General features: G+C 42.3%; 2 protein-coding genes across 5 annotated transcripts in view; one reads left to right on the forward strand and one right to left on the reverse strand.

Annotated features, from left to right (window-relative positions):
• The first annotated feature begins 391 nt into the window (after window positions 1–391).
• lonrf1 (LON peptidase N-terminal domain and ring finger 1) lies at window positions 392–26,242 on the forward strand. Of its 2 annotated transcripts, none has more exons than XM_020497108.2 (11): window positions 392–1,169; window positions 8,197–8,312; window positions 16,382–16,504; window positions 19,084–19,299; window positions 19,504–19,738; window positions 20,248–20,465; window positions 20,783–20,904; window positions 21,249–21,407; window positions 22,220–22,382; window positions 22,813–22,965; window positions 24,146–26,242. In XM_020497108.2, exons 1-11 carry the CDS (start codon window positions 548–550, stop codon window positions 24,302–24,304), a joined length of 2,286 nt encoding a protein of 761 aa, XP_020352697.1. In that variant the 5' UTR covers window positions 392–547; the 3' UTR covers window positions 24,305–26,242. The 2 variants fall into 2 exon arrangements, with proteins under 2 accessions (XP_020352697.1, XP_020352698.1); XM_020497109.2 differs by having other exon boundaries at window positions 19,507–19,738.
• The window catches only part of cabp4 (calcium binding protein 4), a 29,780-nt gene continuing 28,863 nt past the window's right edge, over window positions 26,007–26,923 (reverse strand). For 2 of the 3 annotated variants that reach the window (XM_031837695.1, XM_031837693.1), the window contains exon 8: window positions 26,505–26,785. In XM_031837695.1, the coding sequence (XP_031693555.1) occupies window positions 26,757–26,785 (29 nt within the window). In that variant the 3' untranslated portion in view covers window positions 26,505–26,756. Of the gene's footprint in view, window positions 26,786–26,923 lie in introns of all 3 variants that reach the window. The other variant, XM_031837692.1, reaches the window with a different exon arrangement.

Consider the following 26,923-nt stretch of genomic DNA (forward strand, 5'->3'; position numbering starts at 1 on the left):
ATGACAATAAACACAACTGAACAATTTGCTATTTAGAGCATTTCCCGAAAATACATGTCCTGGTTTTGGCTTCATAGACGATAACATTTAGTAGGCTACAACAAATGAGCATTGTCAGAATGCTAGGCCTAAATGATAATGCAAATCGTGAATGATTACTTAGTCGGGCTAACTTTTTTGTTGTTGCTTGCTGTAGACCTAATTCAACATCATCCTCTGCCGCGACTCTTTTTATATTTCAATGATTTTTTCAAAGATTTTTTTTTTTTATCTCAATGTGATACACTCTGCGTCTGCGCACTTTTCGTAGTTATGAAACTTCTAAACTCAGGTTTTATAATCCAGGCTCGCTGGCCAATCAAGGAACTGTGATTCCGGTCACGTGATCGTATTTTTACGTAACACACGGGTGTACACCTGTATGTTGCCAAGTCTCTATTGGCACATGAACTAGAGACACATTGTAGGCCACAGCTATGGCTAAACACAGTTTTTAAATACATTTATAATAACCGGCATACATTGTATGCCGATTATCTAGCCTACAATGTCGGTCCAACACCCCGACAGAGAGGACGACGTCGAAGGAAGAAGAGGATTCTTCATCGAACCAGAATACGACTGGGACGAGGAGCAGGATAATGTAGACCACCACACACTTATTTTACAAAAAGCTGATGCCCTGGCATCAGAAAACCGTCTCAAAGAAGCCATCGATGTTTACTCGATGGCCTTGAGATATGGTTCTGTAGGGCCGGAGCAGATGAGCACTTTAGTGGATTGTATTCTGCGCAACTTCAAGAGAAAGCTGGGAAAGGATGAGGCGCCTTCGGAACGAAAGCTACATATTTTGGATAACGCCGGGGAGGAGGATGTTTTTGACTGCTCGAATTGTCACAGATTTCTAGGCGAGCCCGTGACTATTGGTTGTGGACATTCGTACTGTAAAAGATGTTTACAACATCAGCTGCTCTCCAAATGCAAGCTGTGTAGCGAGGTAGGAGGCATGCCGACGGAGCTTAAAACGAATGTGATTCTATTCGGACTTTTGGAAAAGTGGTTTCCCGAGGAGCTGAAAAGGTCTAGAGCTATTAGTGAAATTGAAGACCTGTCTCGAAGGAAACATTTCGAGGAGGCCGTATCACTAGCGACAGATATGATTGAATCTGGTGAGTGGGGGGAGGAAAGGCTTGTGGATATCACTTCCCTTCTTTGTTTTGTATGCTATGATGAGACATTTAGGAAATATGTCAAAGCATGAAAACAAAGTTATTTTAGTCATTCCCTGTTACTGTTTCTGGTATTTATTATTAAAGAGTAGGGAAGGGGAGTTCCACTGACCATTATTGTCATGTGTTTGACTAGCTTTTTTGGCAGCGTTTACAGGCAGCCCAATTCTGATATTTTTTTCACAAATATTATCTTTCGACCGATTAGATCTGAAAAATATCAGATGTGGTTGGTCAAACGACCAAATAATTGGAAAACATGAGAATTGGGCTGCCTGCGTGAACGCAGCCTTTGTGCCACTGATGTAACCCTCGTGCCACCCTGTTACAACATTTCTTAAATTGGGCATGCGCACAAGCAGAGAGTTTCATAAGGCAGGTCGTGACACAGTGGAACGTTTTGTAACTAAGTAGCGGGGGATGGGTTTGCCAAACAGTCATGTTATAACGTTTGGTCCCCTCTCAAAGTCCGAAAAAGACTAAATGTGCTGCCCAATCAAGGCATGGTGGTGCAGTTCACGTGGTGGCATTTTAAACGGGTGTATACCTGTGTGTTGCCAAATCTCTACTGGTACATAAAGACGCTAAAAAGTCCAAATGCAGAGAGAGTGTCAATGCAAATATTGCGAAGGCAATAAAAAGTGGCAGCACGGAAGTCTACAGTCATTGCTGTAGGCTGTGTCTAGATTCCTCCAGTAATTAGATGAGGTTAATGACACCAGACATACAATTAGTGATATTAAAAAAAAAATACCTAAGAGATTCCTGAAAGTTGTCATTCTGTCTCCTATGGGTAATACTGAGCGATTTAACCAACATTTCAGTTATTTTTTTGTTTTTTAAAACAACTAATTGACCGACACCTGTTAAATTATCTGAATTCCATTGTTTGTTTAAAAAAAAAAACTTCTGTGAGCTCAGTGCTGTTTCTTTAGAGAAATCAGATCAAGCCCAAACTGTGCGACGTAGGCCTAGTAGGGAGTTGTAGTTTACATCATGCCAAAATTTTACATAGTTTAGTGCAGAAAACATCATAATTAACAACAAATTACCATAATCCATTGCTCGCCTACTTGTCCAGCCATTGTTTCTTCAGCTGCATTAACACAGGCAGCCCAATTCTGATATTTTCTTTCGCTAATTGTTATTTGACCAATCAGAGCAGCTCTGAAAAAGCTCTCAATGTGAAAAGATCTGATGTGATTGGTCAAAAGACTAATTAGTGGACAAAATATCAGAATTGGGCTTCCTGTGTAAACGCAGCCTTTTAGGCCTGCTATGTTAGGTTAGTGTGGGGGCAGACACAAGAGAAGACAGAAGAATGCACTATCAAGAGGGATAGAGACCAGTTGCTTCGCGAGGTATCTACCGGAAAATGAAATGAAGACTTGGAATGAAATAATAAAGTCATCAAATAAAACAAATTCAATATACACAACAACTTAAATATATTATTAAAGTAAATGTGAGTAAATGATGGTTAATAAGTAATAACCAGTAATGGGCAGTCACTAACATTATGGGACTTTTCATTTTTATTCTGTGTTACAGCATTCAACCAACATAATGCATAGAGCATTTAATGTAAAAATGAATAAATAATTTAAACCAAAATGAAAAAACGTCATTATTTTGTAACAATCAAACGGAAACCGACCTCAAAATCTCACCTTGACAGCCATAGGCCTTGTTTGATGGTTCAGCTTCTCGGAAAGCAATTTATTCTTGGAAAATAAGTCTGAAATCGATCAGATCAACAGTTACAGATACTAACCAATGTGAAGGCCTACTCAGGAATTCTAATGGCACCTATGTACTGTAGATGCGTGTTATTACATTGAGTAGTATGCTTTGCACAATAACACAATAGCATGCACAATGACATGCTAAATGTAGCCCTAGCGTGTCAAGTAAATACTTGAATGATAAGAGCGAGAACGTTGAGAGAAAAATGTGTCTAACAATCTCTTGTATGGTTGTTGACCTCACAATTAGACCAAAATATGCAGAAGCTGTTTCTTCAGAAGACATTTATTTGCATATATATATATATATATATAAAAAGTAAACGCTAAAGAGTAATAAAGTCATCCGTTCTAAGCCATGCTAAACTGGTGTATGTTTATACATTTAATAAGGGGGTGTGGAGGTATAACATAAAGATGACAGATATCTGAGTCAACCCGAAGTTGTTCATGCTGTGATGTAGTATTATAATGGAGTTCTGGATTTTCTGGAACCCGACTTGCTGTTGCTAGAAATACGAAGATTTCTGCTCATGCAAGATCCGCTAGCCTACTTCCTGTCAGCTACTGCTCAGTCACTCTGTGGCTTCGCTGCCGCTTGTACACAAAATAGTATAAATAAACATAGTTCTTGGACTGTAAAAAAATAAAAATAATCACTATATACTATTGTAAACATAAGCACAACAGAAGCTAGAGCCTGCATAGCATATCAAACAAGCAAGACACAGACAGGCAGTCATTACACACATTGGCTAAACAGGAAGCAGGACATCACACACCGCTAATTGTTTTCCCCCAATGCAATGTGTTGACTCCGTCTTGCTTGTGCTACGCTAATATCCATGACAACAGAATGAGAAGGTTGTAATGTAGCCTTCATATATATTTTTGGGGAAAGTTTGTTCAAATCGCAGCTGTGCAGAAATATTAGGCAGAGACATAGCCTACATCATCATCATCATGTCGGATCAAATTGGTTGAGGGGTAGGTAAAGAGAGAACCGCGAATGTGTGTGTAAAATAACACGTGCAGAACGGGATTTGCATTTTTAGATTTGAGAAATACGTTCCCAGTGGGGCGGGTTGCGAAAACCCCTTATTCATAGCCTCGGCCATATTATAAGGTCACCTCCAAGACCCTTGCACCTCTGTGAAGATAACTCATCAAACTGCACAGGCTCCCCTCTCTCTTGACGTTAAAACTGATCTCACTTATTAATAAATACATATTTGAGCACTTCCTGAATATAAGTGTAGCCTAAAGCTGCTTTCTTTGATTTGGGTTTAAATGAGCGCAAAAAGCATTGTTTGGTCTAGAGGTGGAAAGTTGTGCCCTTATCTTTCAACATTGTTTAATGTGGAAATGTTGGCAACTGTGAGACACGGTAGCAAATGTAAGAGCCCATAGCCAGTGTGGCATTTTGGGTTAGCTAAGGACTTTGCTGAGGTGACTTTGGTTTTGGGGCCCAGACGTGTGACACAGTTGCAGTGCCAACGCTGGTGGCACAGTCGGTCACCACCACAGAGCAGCAAGAACCAGACAAGAGGTGCCACCGCTATGACATCACTGTATCTGTCTGAGACTTGGTGAGCTAGCCAAGCCTGAAGCACATAAGCTAATATGGAGTAATCCCCCTTCTAGTGAAGTGAATCACAGTCGTTATCTGTCTTTTCCCCAATACAACGGAAAACCCACCGGGGTGCATCTCAATAGTCTAAAGGGGCTTAGTTTTCTTGACCGTGTCCTTCATCTGTACTGATCTACAAAGGCATGTTAGGTTAAAGCAAACCAGACAGTGTCTCCTATTCAGGGGTCTTGCTGGACAGGAGACAGGGTGGGTGAAGGAAAGGAGACCGGGAGAGGAAGCCACTTTGAACTATGGAGATGCAACCCTTGTGCGTTTTGTAGACATGTCACCTCTAGCCACAGGCTCAGAATCACAGAGGCCCATCTTGGACCACAAACCGCAAAAAGAATTGCAGGATGCTTCTCTCTGCCGCCAATTCCGGACTGATTTAAGACCTTCCGGACCAATTTCATGCCTTGGACCATTAACTAGGACTACTGTGTCACGGTCTTCACAGGCCCCCAGTGTGCGGTCTGAAGTGGGAAGTCACGAGCTCTGCTGGTTGGCTACTGCGTAGCAACCTAGTGGTGCCAAAAACCCTGGTCTGCACTAGAAAGCCTATGTAAATTAAGATTGCTAGAACAGACTCATTCATTTATTTATTTTTTAGATGCCCATTTCGGGCTCTATAATGTGTTTATTATGATCTAGTTCGATCCCCTCGGTGAACTCTTTAAAAGTTTGCTACCAATCAAGATATTTAATTAAATAGTGATTGCACCCTGATGGACGTGGTATTCACGTGGTATCCGGTATTGACGCCGACGTCATCTAGCAGCGTTGGGTTGACTCTCTCAGGTAGGATGAAAACGACTACATCGACCATCATCCTTTGCTAGTCACGGCCACTTTGACCATGATCCTAAGACATTCTTTGTTGCCATTCAGCTCCATTCAGCAATATGGGGAGCTTCACATTCAAATACATATTTCATACTTCATGCGCCATCATGAGTTTTCCGTACGAATATGTGGATGACGTACAGTTACTTCGGAAAGTATTCAGACCTCTTCACTTTTTGCACATTTTGTTACGTTACAGCCTTATTCTAAAATGGATTCACAAAGTGAAAACATGTTTTTAGACATTTTTGCTCATTTATTGAAAAAAAAAACAGAAATACCTTATTTACATAACTATTCAGACACTTTGCTTTGAGACTCGAAATTGAGCTCACGTGATTTGAAAAAGCACAGAACTTTCTATTAGAGGTCGACCGATTAATAGCCGATTTCAAGTTTTCATAACTATCAGAAATCGGTATTTTTGGACACCGATTTGGCCGATTTAAAAAATAAATAAATAAATAAAAAATAAATGTTTTTTATTTTATTTTTTATTTTTATTTTTTTAACTAATTGATTTAATCTTTAACTAGGCAAGTCAGTTAAGAACACAGTTTTTTTTCAACTACAGCCTAGGAACGGTGGGTTAACTGCCTCGTTCAGGGGCAGAACGACAGATTTTCACCTTGTCAGCTCGGGGATTCAATCTTGCAACCTTACAGTTAACTAGTCTAACGCTCTAACCACCTGCCTCTCATTAGCACTAGCATTAAACTTATCCTATAAAAAAACAATCAATCAATCATAATCACTAGTTAACTACACATGGTTGATGATATTACTAGTTTATCTAGCGTGTCCTGCGTTGCATATAATCGATGTGGTGCGTATCGTTGCTACAATGTGTACCTAACCATGAACATCAATGCCTTTCTTAAAATCGATACTCAGAAGTATATATTTTTAAACCTGCCATATTTAGCTAAAATAAATCCAGGTTAGCAGGCAATATTAACCAGGTGAAATTGTGTCACTTCTTTTGAGTTCATTGCACGCAGAGTCAGTGTATATGCAACAGTTTGGGCCGCCTAATTTGCCAGAATTTTACGTAATTATGACATAACATTGAAGGTTGTGCAATGTAACAGGAATATTTAGACTAATGGATGCCACCCCGTAGATAAAATACGTAACGGTTCCATATTTCACTGAAAGAATAAACATCTTGTTTTCGAGATGATAGGTTCCGGATTCGACCATATTAATGACCTAGGCTCGTATTCCTGTGTGTTATTATGTTATAACTAAGTCTATGATTTGATAGAGCAGTCTGACTGAGCAGTGGTAGGCAGCAGCAGGCTCGTAAGCATTCATTCAAACAGCACTTTTGTGCATTTTGCCAGCAGCTCTTCGTTGTGCGTCAAGCATTGCGCTGTTTATTACTTCAAGCCTATCAACTCCCGAGATGAGGTTGGTGTAACCGATGTGAAATGGCCAGCTAGTTAGCGGGGTGCGCGCTAATAGCGTTTCAAACGTCACTCGCTCTGAGACTTGGAGTGGTTGTTCCCCTTGTTCTGCATGGGTAACGCTGCTTTGAGGGTGGCTGTTGTCGTTGTGTTCCTTGTTCGAGCCCAGGGTGGAGCGAGGAGAGGAACGGGAGCTATACTGTTACACTGGCAATACTAAAGTGCCTATAAGAACATCCAATAGTCAAAGGTTATTGAAATACAAATGGTATAGAGAGAAATAGTTATATAATTCCTACAATAACTACAACCTAAAACTTGTTACCTGGGAATATTGAAGACTCATGTTAAAAGGAACCACCAACTTTCATATGTTCTCATATTCTGAGCAAGGAACTCAAACGTTAGCTTTTTTACATGGCACATATTGCACTTTTACTTCTCCAACACTTTGTTTTTGCATTATTTAAACCAAATTGAACATGTTTCATTATTTATTTGAGGCTAAATTGATTTTATTGATGTATTATATTAAGTTAAAATAAGTGTTCATTCAGTATTGTTGTAATTGTCATTATTACAAATATATATTTTTTAAATTGGCTGATTAATCGGCATCAGCTTTTTTTGGTCCTCCAATAAATCGGTATCAGTATCGGCGTTGAAAAATCATTATCGGTCGACCTCTACTTTCTATATAAGGTCCCACAGTGGACAGTGAATGTCAGAGCAAAAACCAAGCCTTGATGTCAAAGGAATTTTCTGTAGAGCTCCGAGACGGGATTGTGTCAAGGGACAGATCTGGGGAAGGGTGCCAAAACATTTCTGCAGGATCTGAATGCTTATGTAAATGCCATATTTCATATTTTTTCATTTGATTTTATAAATGACAAAAATGTCATAACTTGTTTTTGCTTTGTCATTATTATACTTTGTGTATATTGATGAGGGGGGGGAAACAAATAACAAACCATTTTAGAATAAGGCTGTAACGTGACAAAATGTGGAAAAATTGAAGGGGTCTGAATTCTTTCCGAATGCATTGTATGTGCTATCACTATCTACTGGTTTTAATGTCTATGTGTCTTCATGTCATGTGTTTGACATGGAATCCTTCTATGCATGTAGCCTAAGCTTTCATTCCGGCATAATTTGCTATTATGTTGAATGCTTTTCTCATGACACGGATGTTTTGCCCTAGAGATATGGTCATCTTCGGTGACAGATAAAAAAATATTTAGAAATTGGTCTTTGTCTGAAATGTAAAACGTTTCTATTTTTTTTTCATCAAATAATTTGTCTCTGCTCTCCTCCTTTTTCCTTCCCTCCTTTTTTCCCAGATCCTGGGGATGAGGCAGTGCGGTGGTCACGGGTCAAGGCCTACACCGGGCTCCAGCAGTACCGATTGGCCCTGGAGGACGCTGAACTCTGTCTTAGCTCTACCCACTCTGCAGAGGTAGGTTACTGGATCAATGGGGCAAACTGTGTGTTGAGTTCAGTAGGCACAAGTGTAGAAAAATTAAGGAAATTAAAACAAATGTTATCGGAGCTTTTAAGTTTGCTGAGGCCTACTTCATTCACTTGTCTGCTCCCCAGCACTATCATTATCCTTAGTACTTACCTGGCACCCTGTGGCACTTTTAAACAGGAAACTAGAAGCCTATAGCTCCGGTTATATCCTCCACGCTTTTTACACCGTGTGATGCGTCATGGAGGGAAAGTGGAGGCTGATTAGTGGCTCAGTCAGGTCTAAATGTGTTAGCAGAGCCATCCTGAATACGAACCGGTAGGATATATTTTAGGATGTCTTATCGCTATAAACAGCATGGTTCACTATGTCCTCTAATTCTATTTTTAAGTCTTGATAAATTATATAATATTACTGTTTAACCTTCCATACCTTTGGATTTTTTTTCTGTTATCAAATGTTGATTTGTTTTCCTTTGTTTTCAATTAAAATGGGCAAAAATAATAAAAAATAGTTTCTTAGCAGCAATTTCACAAGCAAGAATTTTGCTAAGACTGTCTGGGAGTGGTCTGAGCGGGGAGGGGAAATTCTGATAACTAGCTGTTATTTGCAGAGAGGTTTGGAACTCTCCTTTCTTATAGGTCTATTAACTAATTTACAACCTGGTGATGTCACCAGGCAGGCCAAAATTCCATCCCACCAAGGCTGAAATTTCAGATTTCAGGTGGTCTTTTCAAACCACTCTTACTCTGAAAGGGCAATGTCAAATTATGAAAATTATGATAGTATTATTCCAACCTCATAGTGTGGAAATATACAGTGCGGTCTGAAATTGACACCCTTGAAAAAGATGAGCAATAATGACTGTATAGAAGAAATAATAAAAATACGTAGCTACTGTATATTTTATGCTCAAAGAAATTGGGAAATTATAATATTTTATGCTAATACAATTGCTCAGAGAAAGAGATTTTGTTTAACAATAAAAAAAAATCTCAAATGGTAACTGTCAAATAATCTTCAGACCGTTACCATAAATACTGTTATAAATAAAGTAGCCAAAAGTTGAGTATTTGATCCCATATTCCTAGCACGCAATGACGACATCAAGCTTGTGACTCTACAAACTTGTTGGATGTTTTTGCAGCTTGTTTTGGTTGTGTTTCAGATTATTTTGTGCCCATTAGAAATGAATGGTAAATAATGTATTGGGTCATTTTGGAAGGACTTTTATTGTAAATAAAAAATATAATATGTTTTGGGAACTTCTCTATAAATGTGGATTCTACCACGATTATGGATAACCCTGAATGAATTGTGAATAAAATGTTTATTTATTTTGCAACGGATGGGTGCTGCTTTGGTGACCAGTGAGCTGAGATAAGGCAGGGCTTTACCTAGCAAAGACTTATAGATGACCTGAAGCCAGTGGGTTTGGCGATGAATATGAAGCGAGGGCCAGCCAACGAGAGCATACAGGTCGCAGTGGTGGGTAGTATATGGGGCTTTGGTGACAAAACAGATGGCACTGTGATACACTGCATCCAATTTGCTGAGTAGAGAGTTGGAGGCTATTTTGTAAATGACATCGCCTAAATCAAGGATCGGTAGGATAGTCAGTTTTACGAGGGTATGTTTGGCAGCATGTGGGAAGGATGCTTTGTTGCGAAATACGAAGCCAATTCTAGATTTAATTTTGGATTGGAGATGCTTAGTGTGAGTCTGGAATGAGAGTTTACAGTCTAACCAGACACCTAGGTATTTGTAGTTGTCCACATATTGTAAGTCAGAACTGTCCAGAGTAGTGATGCTGGACGGACGGGCGGGCAGGTGTGGGCAGCGATCGGTTGAAGAGCATGCATGTAGTTTTACTTGCATTTAAGAGCAGTTGGAGGCCACGGAAGGAGAGTTGTATGGCATTGAACCTCGTCTGGAGGTTAGTTAACACAGTGTCCAAAGAAGGGCCAGAATTATACAGAATGGTGTCGTCTGCGTAGAGGTGGATTAGAGAATCAACAGCAGAAAGGGAGACATCATTGATGTATACAGAGAAAAGAGTCGGCCCAAGAATTGAACCCTGTGGCACCCCCATAGAGACTGCCAGAGATCCCGACAACAGGCCCTCAGATTTGACACACTGAACTCTATCTGAGAAGTAGTTGGTGAACCAGGCGAGGCAGTCATTTGAGAAGCCAAGGCTATTGAGTCTGCCGACAAGGATGCAGTGATTAACAAAAGCCTTGGCCAGGTCAATGAAGAAGACTGCACAGTACTGTCCTCTATCGATGGCGGTTATGATATAGTTTAGGACCTTGAGCGTGGCTGAGGTGCACCCATGACCAGCTCGGAAACCCGATTGCATAGTGGAGAAAGTATGGTGGGATTTGAAATGTTCGGAGATCTGTTTGTTAACTTGGATTTCTAAGACTTTGGAAAGGCAGGGTAGGATAGATATAGTTCTGTAACAGTTTGGGTCTAGAGTGTCTCCCCCTTTGAAGAGGGGGATGACCGTGGCAGCTTTCCAATCTTTAGGGATCTCAGACGAAATGAAAGAATGGTTGAACAGGCTAGTAATAGGGGTTGCAACAATTGCGGCGGATCATTTTTTAGAAAGAAAGGTTCCAGATTGTCTAGCCCAGCTGATTTGTAGGGGTCCAGATTTTGCAGCTCTTTCAGAACATCAGCTATCTGGATTTGAGTGAAGGAGAAATGGGGGAGGCTTGGGCAAGTTGCTGTGGGGGGTGCAGAGCTGTTGACCGGGGTAGGGGTAGCCAGGTGGAAAGCATGGATATTCATAGAAGAATGCTTATTGAAATGATGAGTGAGAAAGTTGCAGAGGGTCAAAGAACATACTCCCAAGACATGCTAATCCCCGAGGTTATTCTTAATAGTGAGAGGATAGTTGAAGAGGTGGAAATATATAGTTGGGGATAAACATAAAGGCCCGAGCTAGGAGCCACATAGGGTACAGCTTTTGTTTCAATTTGTATTTCCCATAACTGCTGATTTAGTTGGTAATGTGTAGTTTAGCAAACTAGGCTACTCAGCACGAGTCATGCCTCTCTTAGAGAGAAGACAAACTGGTTCAGTACCCCAAGGGGTTAGGAATTTTTGCATTGTATGTTAATCCTATTCAGTGAAGCCTGGCAACTGTATTGATGTTGAGTGATCAAGGTCTTGTTGGCTCTGGTTGTCAGGCTACCTGCATTGTGTTCTAACTAGAGCCCCTTCTCCCGATGAACACTTCCTGTTGAACGAGGAAGAGTTTGGTTTGTTGTTTTGAAAAGATTGTTGTTTTTAAAGTGTATTGGAAAGATTCTTAGTAGCTAACTAACTTTTTACTTTGGATCCCGCGACGCATTTGGCATCAGTTGCTGGGACTGCTACTCTCTGTCCAGTGATCCTGCCGACCAGTGATCCTGCCAAGGCCGAGTCTAAGGAGCTATTTGGCGTAGCTGCCTTTCAAGCTAGTGGGGTTTCTTGAGGGCTTGAACACAGCCCGTGTCCCAGTTTGCCATTGTGCCTGGGACCTCGGATTGTCCTGGGTTTGTGGCTGTCGAGATCCCTGATGCTTGTTGTGTTCAATCTTCCCCGTGACCTGGCCTGTCTGGAACTGTGAGGATTAGCAGCGTAATCTACGCTGTTAGCTACCATGACAAAGACCGAAGCCAGCGGGAATACCGTTGAGGACAGTGGTGTCTCTCTATCACAGGTGAAGGGTCTTTTGAACAAACAAAAATGGTTCTACAAGCAGTTACAGCAACAACAAAAATAGCTTCAAGTGTTTTGCCTAAATACTGGTCGATTCAACAAATAAAATAATGGACGACCTGACCAGAGAGGTCCGGGACCTGAAGAACAGTTTGCAGTTCTCCCAGGGTCAGCTCGATGAGGTGAAACAGGAGAACGGCAAGATGACGGCAATCTGTAAGTCATTGAGAGAGGACATCAGTTCTGTGTGTGAATCCATGATAACAATGACGGAGAAATCTCTGAGGGATAATCTCGAGGGACAATCAAGGTGGAACAACATAGTTGTGGACGGAATTGAAGAATCCCCACATGAGACCTGGATGGAATCTGAAGACAAAGTGAGGGAAATGATCTCTGAGAAATTGAAGATGGCCCACCGGAAGATTGAGGTGGAGCACCCCCACAGGACTGGAAAACCCACCACCGGCCCTGGTGACAAGCCCAGGCCGATAGAGGTCAAATTCCTGAGGTTCAAGCACATGGTAGCTGTTCTGGGAAGAGCCAAGAACTTGAGAGGAATGTATATCTTCCTCAATGAGGACTATCCTGAAGCTGTTCTCCAGAAAAGGAACGAACTTATCCCAGCCATGAAAGCTGCCAGCACACGTGAGGACATTGCTTACATCTGCTATGACAGGCTCATTGTCCACCCTCCCTCCCAGAAGCCTGGAAGGCATGAGAGAGCCAAGCCTATGGGTTTGCAGCTTCAAACCCTCAGCACACACACACACCAATTGATTAATGGAGTGCTGAATGTATATATTTATTCTCTTGTTCTGTTTGCTCTCTTCCATATTATGTCTATCTCTGATAAGCTATCCAGGAAAGGGATGACAGTACCCCATATTAATATATGTAGCCTTAGAAATAAGGTTCATGAAATCAATAACTTGCAGACAGCATTCCTATATTAGCCATTTCTGAGACTCACTTAGATACTTCATTTGATGATACAGCAGTAGCAATACAAGGATATAACATCTATAGAAGAGACATTTATGGGGGAGGTTTTGCTCTATATATTCAGATCCATATCCCTGTAATTCTTTGAGAAGATCTTATGTCAAGGGTTATTGAAGTGTTATGGTTGCAGGTTCACTTGGCACATCAAAAACCTTTTGTTGCTGTAGGCCACCAAGTTCTAACAGTCAGTATCTAAATAATATGTGTGAAATGCTTGATAGTGTATGTGATGTAAACTGAGAGGTCTACTTTCTTGGGGACCTTAATAAGTACAGTTTTTCATCAAGATGTCTACGTAAGAGGAAGCTTCTCACTGTAACCAGTGCCTGTAATCTGGTTCAGGTTGTTAATCAACCTACCAGGGTGTTTACAAACCCTACAGGGGCAAGATCATCCACATGTACCGATCACATTTTTACTAATACTGTAGAACTTTGCTCTAAAGCTGTATCCGTACCCATTGGATTCAGTGATCACAATATAGTGGCTATATCCAGGAAAGCCAAAGTTCCAAAAGCTGGGTCTAAAATAGTGTATAAGAGATCATACAAAAGGTTTTGCTGTGACTCTTATGTGGATGATGTAAAAAATATTTGTAGGTCTGATGTGATTTAATAAGGAGCATCCAGACACGGCACTTGATGGATTTATGAAATTGCTCCTTCCAATTATTGATAAATGTGCACCTGTTAAGAAACTGACTGTTAGAACTGTTAAGGCTCCATGGATTAATGAGGAATGGAAAATATGTAATGGTTGAAAGAGATGGGGCAAAATGAGTGGCTAATAAGTCTGGCCAAACATCTGACTTACTGCAAATTGATAAATGATGTGACTAAACTCAACAAAAACAAGAAACTGTTATGAAGCCAAGATCAATTATATAAAGGATGATGGAAAAACAACTTTGGAGTACTTTATATGAAATTATGGGCAGAAAGGCAAATTCAACTCCATCTTTTATTGAATCAGATGGCTTATTCATCACAAAACCATTTGATGTTGCCAATTATTTTAATAATTACTTCATTGGTAAGGTGGGCACACTTAGGCAGGAAATGCAAACAATGAACAGTGAGCCACCGTATTCATGCATAAAAAAAACTAATAATGAAAGAAAAGCATTGTAAGTTCGATTTTGTAAAGTTAGTGTGGGTGAGGTGGGAAAATGATTGTTATTGATCAATAATGATCAACCTCCTGCCATTGACAACTTAGATGGAAAGCTACTGAGGATGGTAGCTGACTCTATAGCCACTCCTGTCTGTCATATCTTTAATATGAGCCTAGAGGAAAATATTTGTCTTCAGGCCTGGAGTAATTCTCCTACTCAAGCGGCCTTTACTGGTTCTATGCTGTCAGCTTTTTACTTATTAATTAATTGATTTTATTTATTTAACCTTTATTAAACTAGGCAAGTCAGTTAAGAACAAATTCTTATTTACAATGAAGGCCTACCAAAAGGCCTCCTGCGGGGATGGGGGCTGGGATAAAAAAAAAATATATAGGACAAAACACATATCATGAAAAGAGAGACAACACTACATAAAGAGAGACCTAAGACGACAACATAGCATGGCAGCAACACAACATGACAACAACATGGTAGCAACATGACAGCAGCACAACATGGTAGCTACACAACTCTTAGCATAACATGGCAGCAGCACAACGCTTAGAAATCTGTTGGGGAAAAAATGACCTTTTTTAAAAATTTTCATTAACAACAGACTTTCAGCATACATATAGAGAAGGGTACTCAACATGTACCGCACTGACACAATTGACTGATGACTGGTTGAAAGAAATTGATAATAAGAAGATTGTGGGAGCTGTACTGTTAGATTTCAGTGCGGCTTTTGATATTATTGACCAAACTGATGCGTTATGGCTTTTCAACCTGCCATATCATGGATTCAGAGCTATCTATCTATTGAACTCAAAGGGTTTTCTTTAATGGAAGCTTCTCTAATGTCAAATATATGAAGTGTGGTGTACCGTAGGGCAGCTCTCTAGGCCCTCTACTCTTTTCTATTTTTACCAATGACCTGCCACTGGCATTAAACAAAGCCTGTGTGTCCATGTATGCTGATGATTCCACCATATACACAACAGCAATCACAGCTAATGAAGGCACTGATACCCTTAACAAAGAGTGGCAGTCTGTTTTGGAATGGGTGGCCAGTAATAAACTGGACCTGAACATCTATAAAAGTAAGAGCATTGTATTCGGTACAAATCATTCCCTAAGGTCTAGACCTCAGCTGAATCTGGTAATGAATGGTGTGGCTGTTGAACGAGTTGAGGAGACTAAGTTACTTGGTGTTACCTTAGATTGTGAACTGTCATGGTCAAAGCATATAGATTTAATGGTTGTAAAGATGGGGAAAGGTCTGTCTGTAATAAAGAGATGCTCTGCTTTTTTGACACCACATTTCAAAAAAGCAAGTCCTTCAGGCTCTAGTTTTATCTTATCTTGATCATTGTCTAGTCGTGTGGTCGAGTGCTGCAAGGAAAGACCTAGTTAAGCTGCAGCTGGCCCAGAACAGAACGGCACGTCTGGCTCTTCATTGTCATCAGAGGGATGATATAAATACTATGCACGCCAGTCTCTCATGGCTAAGAGTTGAGGAGAGACTGACTGCATCACTTCTTCTTTTTATAAGAAAAATGAATGTGTTGAAAATCCCAAATTGTTTGCACAGTCAAATTACACACAGCTCGGACACACACACTTACCCCACCAGACATGCAACCAGAACAAATTCAAGAAAGCGTACAGTATTTATTATATTGAACCCCATTATTGCATGGAACTCCTTTCCATCTCATAATGCTCAAATGAACAGCAAACCTGGTTTTTAAAAAACAGATAAAGCAACACCTCACGGCACAAAGCCTCTCCCCGATTTGACCTGGATAGTTTGTGTGTGTATTGATATTGTGCCTTTTATTATTATAATTTTTTTAAATTGACGTAGTTCTGTCCTTAAGCTGTTCTTGTCTATAATGTTCTGTATTATGTCATGTTTAGTGTTTTGTGTGGACCCAAGGAAGAGTAGCTGCTGCTTTTGCAACAGCTAATGGGGATCCTAGTAAAATACCAAATTCTCTCGTCTCTCTCTCTCGTCTCTCTCGTGTCTCTCTCTCGTCTCTCTCTCTCTCGTCTCTCTCTCTCGTCTCTCTCTCTCTCTACCATTCTCTCTAGCGGTTCACCCTCTGGCTGTCGTTCAATTACAGTATTGTCCAGTTGAAATGCAGCAACATAACCTATCTCCCAGAGTCTCCACTTTGAAGTCTTACACTCATTATAACCCCGTCCCTCTCTCTCTCTCTCCCAGGGTTTCTACTGGAAGGCCAAGGTGCTCCAGGACATGGGCCAGGTGGACGACTCGCTGCAGGTTTTCCTCCACTGTCTGGCCCTGGACGAGGACTTCACCCTGGCAAAACGAGAGGTGGAAATGGTGAGAGAAGGAGTTGGGAGGGAGAGTGAGGATGTTGTTGAACTAATTTTCTTTGGCAATGATGGTTAAGTCCCCTTACTCTTTCTGGAAGCTTTGGGACTTGCCATGAGTGAAAGGAGATATTGTATCTTCTCAATGTCTTTCTTTTCTTTGTTGAAGAGTTTGCTCTGTTGAGCCAAACTTCTATGTGGGTCAATGATAGACTCCCCCCCCCCTATCACAAATGGCAGTGCCTAAGTTTATAAACTAGAATAAATCTATATTTAAATTTTTTTTATCTCTAGGAGCGTTTGAAGTTTAGACCCCTTAGCGCCATAGTTCGTTTCATAAGAAGCCATTTGCTCTCTGAGTACCCCCTTTTGTCTTACTTAAGCCATGCGTTTCCCGGGTACAGATTTGCTTACCATCCATGAAAAGGAACACTGTGTGCCTTCCTTTGCTGATGGCCTTGCATCGGCTAGCGAGGTTATTACCCGTAGCATGGGCCTAATGGAATCAAGCCCTTAGGCGATTGCGTGAGAGATGGAACATATCGGGCTGACAGCGGCCTTAATAACAAAATCACATTATTTATAGAGAAGCGTCTGTTTTTGCGGGTGACGGAAAATGTAGTGACTATGATGCACTGCGAGTTTTGCTTCCATGATGACTTAGTTAAGGTTCAGAGGGCAGTAAAGCGTGTTTTTTGTGGACACCCTGTTGAAAAAGAGTTGGAATGGGCATAGTTAGGCCTATCCATCGCTTTGCTTCTCTTTTTGGTTACACTTTATTCTCCTATTACCACTTGTATCTGTTTGGTATGTGCTATAAAAGTACTTGGTAACAGTTGGGACTTTACGTAATTTGTTACAATTGAAGCGCCATGACGAAGAAGTGAAGTCTTGGGTAGTAATTAATGATAATATATTCACTAATTAACGTGGTGTCTCAGTTCAAATAAAGCGTTACCACATCACCACATCCCGACTTAGAATCCCATGTTTTTGAAGCTGTGTTTTTCATGCAATTTCTGTAATCAACTGACACAAGTTCACTTTCAAGTGAGTCGGCCCTCATGTAATGACATAAACCGCCATCTTCATCCCAAATGGCACCCTATTCCCTATACAGGACATTACTTTTGACCAGAGGCCTATGTCGTGCGCTATGTAGGGAATAGGGTGTAACTTGGGACTGAGATGAAGTGCTGTTACGTAAGTCCGAGACACTGTGGACCGTTGTCCGATCTCAATCGCTGACGGGGGTTTCCGATGTGAAATGTCAGGTGGAGGGGGGGGGGGGCCCTGGTGGAGTGTCAGGGGGGGTGGGGACCCTGGTGGAGTGTCAGGGGGGGTGGGGACCCTGGTGGAGTGAGAAAGTAGGCCTGTGTAACTTTGATCGTGTTGTTGACGTGCGGATTTGCGTCCTTGTTGTTTCCCTCTTTAGGAAGAGCTTTGTCTGGCTGAGTTGTTGAATGCAAATGGCTTCTCTTTCCGCTCAAGATTGTCTGAAACCTGCTCTCACGGTGTGATTGAAAAGAGCTATGTTGGATTGTCTGTGTGGTGTTTGTGCCTGTGTGCCTAAGCAAAGGTGTGTTTGTGTTTTCTTTAACTCCTCTAATACGGGGAGTAGCCTATCTCACGAGGTGCTAAAAAAATGGGGCTTAAATACATCTCCTTTTTCAATGCTGATGTAAACACAAATTCCCCATCTTGTGATCCTGGATGAGCCCCAGGTTAGCAGATACAAAAGTTGGCCGTTTTGTGTGTCGGGAGGTAACGGGGGAATGGATGAGGATTGGGATAGATTTAAAGCGATTGGAACGGGGCCCGGGGGTTCGTCAGCATCTAACAACATGTAATGGACTGAGAGAGTGAAAGAACACAGGTGGAACACAGAAGAGGAGGAGAATAACATTGAGATATACATGTATATATATATATATATATATATATATATATATATATATATATATATATATATACATGACGAGAGGGATTGGGTGGAGGTAGAGTGACAGAGTGCAGATTTAACCTTTTTTTGTTTGTTTTTGATGTCAATCATGTTATTGTGAAGCCAAAGGCAAATTTCCACATTGTCTGGACAAGTAGTTTTTTTTTTCTACGTCTAAACCCACGTTGGTGCCTGTGGTCACTCCCAGTCTTGGCCAGCCACTTTACTGCATTGCGGGCTAGTCGGGGGGACACATGCTTGGCATAGCCTAGCCTAGCCCCCCCCTCGGCTTCAAGACCTTAAACTTAGCCTCTAACTACATCTCTGTCTGACTGGAGAGGGCATTCCTAGATAGAGAATGACCCTTGCCTCACGTCATGTGTCGCCCTGCTCTGTACTGTGTAGTGGTCGTGTGAATCTGTCAGGATGTTGTGTTTCTTTGTTATATTATTATTGTATTATTATTGTATTATTACCTTCTTCTTGAACTTGGCTTCTAATCCACTATTTTGGGGGATTTTCTTTATACGCTGTTCATGTGAATCGTGTTATAAGCTCCTTGTGATCTAGGCTCCGATTCCTCCATATTTGTCCGATTTCTCTATCCAGTTGCACTGCTCCGATGGCTAACGCAATGTGTACCGCAGATACTGTGCGACCTGCTGTCTCCGGCCGGCGAGAACGTGAAGGTGGGCCTGAGGGAGACGGCGCAGAGCACATCGCCTCACCTGCGTAGTAAAACTGTGGTAGCGGACGCCCAGGCCAGAGCCCAACAGCATCAGGCCCAAGCCGAACACCCTGCCCTGCACCAAGTCCAGGCTCGCACTTCCTTGGCACAACCCAGCCCCGCCGCACAACACGAGGTACGCTAACTGGCGTGCTTGATACAGCCCTGAATCACTAGGGCGGTCTTAAAAGTTTCCAAAGTCAATTATGTTGTGATATTTGTTTGGTGTTTTGTTCATTTTAAAATGCATCAACAATGTCGAACACTCCTTTTAACTTTTTTTAAACTCTCTCTCTTTCTTTCTCACACTTCTCTTCCCCCCTCCTCTCTTTCCGTCCAGAAGCCGGGTCGCTCCGGGAGCCTGGAGCGCTCGGGCCTCAGCCGCGGTCACTCGACGCAAGCCCACGGGCCGGGCCTGGGTCTGGGCAGCTTGGATGAGGGTCTGAAACGTGTCTGCTCTGCACCCCAGCTGGGGGACCAGGAGAAAGGCGTGCTGCTGAAGAGGAAGCTGTCGGCCTCCGAGGGCGGACCCCACGTCGTCTACAGCCACGGGAGCAAGCATAAGAAACAAGGAGGTGGGAATCAAGACCGCTGCTAGTATGTCGTAATTAGAAAGGGAATAGTTCAGCTCAGGGATATTCAACCGCGGGCAGTTTTTTCCTTTAGCAGATGGTTTGGGGAACGGAACATAATTACTAATAATTTGTAGACTGCATATTGACCTCAAGAAGCCCGAACAGATATAATGTCTGACTGAAACATGATTATTTCAAACCTTGCTTCTATTTGTATATGATCAGATAATAAAACCACCCACGGGCCAAATTCAGCCTGCTGGCCGCCTGTTGGGGAACCCTGGTTTAGCTTGAGTGCTGTCTCTTTACATTGTTTTTAAATTGGATTATTCCAGGGTTATAGCAACTAAAATATGCACGCCGTGCACATCAGTGGCATAGCCGGAACCGCCACAGTGTCAATTAGCAGCGGTCCCATTAGCCACTACCAGGTACCTTTGCTGTGTCTGTTTGCATGCGTACTTTGGGTGTGTGAAGTGCTTGACGTTCTCCTGCTGTTTCCTCTGTAGGGGCCTGTGGTGTTTCGAGCCAGGGAGCCTCAGCGCGAGCTCACAGAGTCGTACCCAGGGACCTACTGGACCCCAACGACCTGGAGTGTTCCCTCTGCATTAGATTGTTCTACGAACCGGTGACCACGCCGTGCGGTCACACCTTCTGTAAAAACTGCCTGGAGCGCTGTCTGGACCACACACCCCAGTGCCCCCTCTGCAAGGAGAGCCTCAAAGAGGTAAGAGGAGACCACCACCAATGACCACTCAGCGCCTGCTTTTCTTAGAACTGGAAGGGAGTCCTTAGTTTCACTAAGGTTACGTCTCAAATGGCATCCTGTTCCCTATATGGGGCACTACTTTTGAATGGCCCTGGTCAAAAGTAGTGCATGAAATAGGGAACATGGTGCCATTCGGGACAGTACCTAAGACAATTAACTTGGGGAAGACCTCTTCTTAAAGGGCATGTCCTCAAAAAGGAAGCTTAACCTTAATCTTCTTTCCTTCCTCCTCGCTCGCTCTCTCGCTCTCTCTCTTTCTTCTCTCCCCCCCCCAGTACCTAGCAGCCAGGAAGTACACAGTCACCAGTGTGCTGGACCGAGTGATAAAGCAGTACCTGTCTGAGGAGCAGTCGGAACGGCAGAAGACTCACCTGGAGGAGACCAAAGAGCTCGCAGAGTGAGTTGTGCTCCTTACATGGAATTCTGACATAGAATTAACCTAGAATGTCCATTCTGGTAATTGTATTGCTATGGCTTCTGGCTTCTCTCTGAACCCTTTTCTCTCTTTCTCCCTGGTTGTCCTACTTTAAAAAGTAAATAAATGAATGCAGCAGAGATCATGCAAAACACACACAGCAGACAGGTTCACCTAATGTTAGCACTGACTGTTAGCTGGAATTCTATTTATATAGATTTTACTTCGTCTTTGGAATGCACGTCACCCTTGAATCACCTTGACTTGTGAGAGATGCTCGAGTGTCTCAGCATCATCTAACTCTCTCTCTCTCTCCCCCTCCGCAGCCTGACGAAGAATGTCCCCATCTTTGTGTGCACCATGGCCTACCCGACCGTGCCGTGCCCCCTGCACGTCTTCGAACCGCGCTACCGCCTCATGATCCGCCGCTGCATGGAGACCGGCACGCGGCAGTTTGGGATGTGCATCAACGACGCTCAGAAAGGGTAGGAACGGTGGCGCCCGATACAAGCACCTGCTGACGTAGGGCAAGCGCACGCACATATTGACACGTAGACACTCACTCAAATGCGCACACACACACACACACACACACACAGACACACACCATTCTGATCCGCACTAATGCGTCACCTTCTGTCACCTCACCCTGGACAACAGTTAAAAGGCGAGAGGGATGGGGCGGGGCCTGCAGATTTATGAAAATACTAGCTAATAGGATTTTGACTGAATCAAATCCAACTTTGAAGCCTCCTCCTGATGGAAAAAGACAATTCAAAACATTTGAATGAGATTTAAGCATGTCTATATGCTAATATTTCTGTGTTTCAAGATGCCTTAGGCTACTGTACCTTCTCTCAAATGAGTTGAATGCCGACGTTTGACTTGACTATGCAACGGCCCTGTTGTAAGTTCACTTAAACGAAGTAGGCCATTGACAAATCACTGCAAATCGACTGCTTACAATGAGCCAGTACCTTTTCACAATGCTTTGATTGGCTGTCTGATTTGACTATGCAGCGACCATGTGCAATATATTTGTGGTCCTCTTCAGCTCAGTAGGTGGAGCGTGGCACTTGCAATGTCAGGATAGTTGGTTCGATCCCTGGGACCACCCTTACGTAAAATGTATGCAGGCATGATTAAGTCGCTTTGTACAAAAGCGTGTAATTATGTGTAATTTATGTATGCAACTTTATTTTAGCAATATCGATAGACCAATATAGACCATTGGCAAATCACCTCAAAATGACTATATGATTACAACAAAGTAAAGTTCAGAATATTCCCGTTTCAGATTTGTGGAGTACGGCTGCATGCTGATCATCCGGAGCGTTCACTTCCTCCCAGACGGGCGTTCCGTGGTGGACACCATCGGAGGGAAGAGGTTCCGGGTGCTGACCCGTGGGATGAAGGACGGGTACTGCATCGCTGACATCAAGTACCTGGAGGATACCAGGGTAAGAACCCATGTTCTCTTAGCTGAAAATACTGGTTCGGATTTTTTTTTTTTATTGAGTTTTTTTGTAAAGAAAGGATCACAAAATAATCCTCTATTATACAATAAAAAAACACAAATAGAGACAAAATGATATTGAAATCCATTTTCCATAGGTGTGAATAGCTTGATAATAATTCCCACTCACAAGTTTAGCACAGCTTGAATTAGCCTAATGTTTTAATTTAAATAATCCACTTTTCATTTCATCATTCACCATAGAAGGCCTCCTGTAAAATCTAAATTGTATTTTAGTTTATCAGAGGCCATTTGTCCATGGATTATGGTAGTGTGGTGTTTTGGTGAATCCTACACTGCAATCTATGCTTTCAAACCTAATGTCCCTCTTGTATGGTTAAAATGAGTTGATTGATTGATTGGTTGATTGACAGGTGAGCGACGACGAGGAGCTGACACAGCTGCAGCAGCTGCACGACGCCGTTTACGAACAAGCGCGCACCTGGTTCCAGAACCTCAAGAACCGCTTCCGCAACCAGATCCTTCAGCACTTTGGCGCCATGCCCGAGAGAGAGCCCGACATCCAGGTATGAGCTAAGACACAAACCGCATCCCATCATATAGTGTTCCCCCTCTCCTTTAGGGCTCACTATAGCAAAATGTTTTGCAACAGAGTATGAACGTGATTGTTTCTTATTGGACAAGTTCAGTTAGTCCCTCCCCGTTTCAGGGCTTTCTTCCATTTGGTCCTTAAATTAATACGACCCAGGTTTACAAAACGGGAAGTAGCTCCGTTAATGCCGTGTTTGAGAATGGTGTGGAGTGTCGCTCCCATTGAAACAGAATCTCTTTCTATGGTTTCTCCACTGATCTAGAATAGATCATTGTGGGTAATTCTTAACTAATCCTCTGGAGGAAGGTGTCAACCCCTTATCCTCTACACTTACGTCACTGACACACACAGATATACAATTGGAGGCGCAATATCCAATGGAGGCATAGCATTTTTCATGGAACATTTGGAATGGCACAGTTATATAATTGGGATAATGTGTGGCTGGACCCTGGCTATATATGGAGATACTAGGATTAATGATGAGTGTCTGGGGATGAACCATAGTTAAGAATAGATTACATTTCCGCTGCGTGTGTGTGTGTGTTTCTATTAAGAAATGTTTTGTCATACCTGTGTTATATGGACTAATATACCACGGCTTTCAGCCAATCAGCATTCAGGGCTCGAACCACCCAGTTTATAATAAACAACATGTAACTCTGACACAGCAACATCCAATAAATGGCAGATTAGGTTCAAGCTGCTTAAGATGCAAGCTAATTCACCACATCAGTCATTTTCTGAGATTCTTGGCTCAGTTATAGAACAGCCTATTTAAGATACCAACTCTCTAAATGAGCTACTACATCTTGTAAATCTAAAGTGTCTCCATTATATCTGTCTGATGTAAGGCATGTACTGAACTGCGGCTGACTCGCTAGCCTCTACTCTCAAGTTCCTTATAGATCTGAAATGATTGGATAGGAGTATCCAATATGGCAATTATTCCACCTAGTCTTTCAGATGTCACGATAGTGTTTAAATCTATGCAATCACATTTGTTTGTTCTGTGACCCCTTAAAGCCTTTTGATTTTGTTGGTGGCCCAGCAACAACAAAAAACAATCGCCAACAAGCCATTGTCTGTCCATTGTTTTGGGTGAGTGATATCATGTTTCTGGTCAGTGATTTTCCTCTCCTCCTCTCTTCCAGGCGACACCCAACGGTCCAGCTTGCTGCTGGTGGCTGCTGGCCGTGCTGCCCATCGACCCTCGCTACCAGCTGTCGGTGCTTTCCATGACCACGCTGCGCGAACGCCTGGTCAAGATCCAGCACATCCTCTCCTACCTGCAGAGCATCCCCAACGAGTAGAAGAATAGAGTTCCACCCGACCACCGCTACTTCTTACATCCTGGTTCCGTGACCGTGTACCTCCATAACACATCTAACAACACAGACTCCCACGACTCCATACATCGGATGTCGCTACTTATTACTGCTGAGGCATCCCCCACAAGACATCCGTGAGACATCTGGACAGTGAGACGTCAATGAGACATCTCCCTGAGAAGACAGTCACACAACACTTCTACGACACCAGCAAGATCCCAGTCACATAAGCAGCTAGCTTTAGCAACACGACAGCTAGCTTTAGCAACACGACAGCTAGCTTTAGCAGCACAACAGCTATCACACACCAGCTTGGTTCATCAGCGAGAATCCACAGATGGCTGAGAAATCAGCCGAATTCTAAGAATTGGTCTTATCTCTTGTAATGACGCTTTCTCTCCGTCTCTCTCTCTCTCTCCACCCTCCAGGGGCGTTCTTGTCTCTGGTTTTTGGTAGGCTGAGATAGATGTCTCTCTCTTTCTCTCTCTCTGTGATGTTGGCCACTGTCAGCTTGGTTACTAGAGAGAGAAATTGGTGAAGGAGATGTCTCCGTTGTCTTGTCTACTCAAGACGACCCAAGCAGCCTCTCTATTCAGTCACTGTTGAAGGGTAGAATGGATGGGGCGGGTGTATGTGTGTTTGTTTCTATGGGTGGACGGTGCTTCTGTGCAAATCCCAAATGCTGAAATTGAGTCTGTCGGAGAGGGGGGGGGTAACATATGGAGGGAGGGGGTACTAGAATTGTTTGTGTGCTACAAAGCCCAACAAGTGGGATGGTGCAGCCTTACAATTACACTGAAAACAAAAAAGTGTGAATCTTACTCTTCCAGTCATTAAGCCCCTCTGTCACTTCTCTCTGTCGACTAAACGCACAACTTCCTTCACCGCTGCCACCTGGCGGTGGTGGACCCTGGTGAAAAAGAGAGCTTCCCCCCCTTTTTTTATTAATGTCTCCCAAATTTTTTACTTTGACATAAATGTTTTGTTTTCTTCCAACACTTCAGAAAGAAAACCCTTGTGGCAGCCATTTTGTCCAGTCTGTAGTATAGCTACAGATGTTGGACTGTGGTCTCGCGACGCTCCCAAGTTCTGTTCTCTTTAACAGTTTTTTTCATGGCTGAAAACAAGGCGCAACTAAAAAAAAAATCCAGACTTCCGATATACATGAATTACTCTGTATTTTGTTTTTGTTGTCATTTCTCAGTGGATACGAACCTCTTGAATCCCGATTAGCTTAGGAAGCGTCATTGATTTTGCATTGGGGATGTTTCCTATTCCGAGTTATCGATTCTTGAGAGAAACATCAAAAGTCATCCATGTGACTCGAGTGTTGTATTCCCTATCTCTCTTCTAAGCCAAACCTTTCAACTTCCTGTTTAAATTCAATGTTTAACTGAAGTCATTTTTAAGGACAGATATATAAATATATATTTTGACAGTATGTTTGTATGTACAAAATCACAAAAGGGGAAACTTGCAATATTGTGACACAGTGAAAAGGAAAAAAACACTAAACAATGACCTGCATTCAGCACTGCAAGGGTTAAAGGTCACCCTGTTAAGTAAAAAGCAGTCACCTGCCTTTTGTAAAAAAAAAAAAGGACTAATATAGGTGAATATATCCGGGGTGGTCGATTTCAGACTAATTTTTGCCTTATACCATTTTAGCGTTTTGCTTTGACTGGCACAATGCGACGTTCTTGGTTAGCGTTCCTTCTGCCGTAATAGTAATTGTGATATTTGTGTTAATTATTTGTCATTTCTTTAGCCGCGTCATGGCCGACTCGTTCACAATGTGTATAATGTATGTCAATTGCGGCTTTGTTTCGTTTAAACCATTTTGTTTTTGGACAGATCATGCTTTCTCTCGAATGTTTAAATTATCAATTTTCAATAATAAATGAACTCGTTTTTTTTCAACTCGAAGCCTCAAGTGGTATTATGTTAACGTATGGACTAAATGTAACCCATGAATGTAACCCATTGTCAATGTAACCATCCCGATCCCAGTGTTATGCATTGGGTGTTAGTTACGTCATCAGGAAACGCTTGCAACATTCAGGACATTCTGTTCAATTGGTTGTTCAGAATGCTTCCACAAGGTGGCGACATAGCTCTTACATAGCAGTGGTGAGTCAATGCAACACTCGTCTTGTTTCATAACTCATCCTTCGCCCTCTGCTGCATTGCTTAAACCAGTTTATTGTAAATCATTTTAAAAAGGCAACAATTTGACCTAAATTGTTATCTTACAATCTAAGTCTTTCCACTAGAAAATCATTCAGATCTAAATCTTCTGAATATGCAAAATCGTTTCATACAGACATTATGCACAATGCTACAGGAAATTGACACAAGAACTGTGCCACACAACTGTGCCAGATCCAGACCTCATCCAGGGCGTCTTGCTAGTTAGTCTGACGGCTGAGGCAGGCTACCGCGACGACAGCATCATGACAAACTCTGCAGGGGGGAATAGACAGACAGCACCAGATCCCATTGATTAGAACCAGGGGGCAACACAAGACACAACCCCATGTTTACATCCTGCCCTCATTAAAATGCATTGGATGCCAGTAGAACTCACGGTGTGATGATAAT

This window comes from Oncorhynchus kisutch, linkage group LG12, assembly GCF_002021735.2.
Source record: "Oncorhynchus kisutch isolate 150728-3 linkage group LG12, Okis_V2, whole genome shotgun sequence".
NCBI classification, from domain to species: Eukaryota; Metazoa; Chordata; class Actinopteri; order Salmoniformes; family Salmonidae; genus Oncorhynchus; species Oncorhynchus kisutch.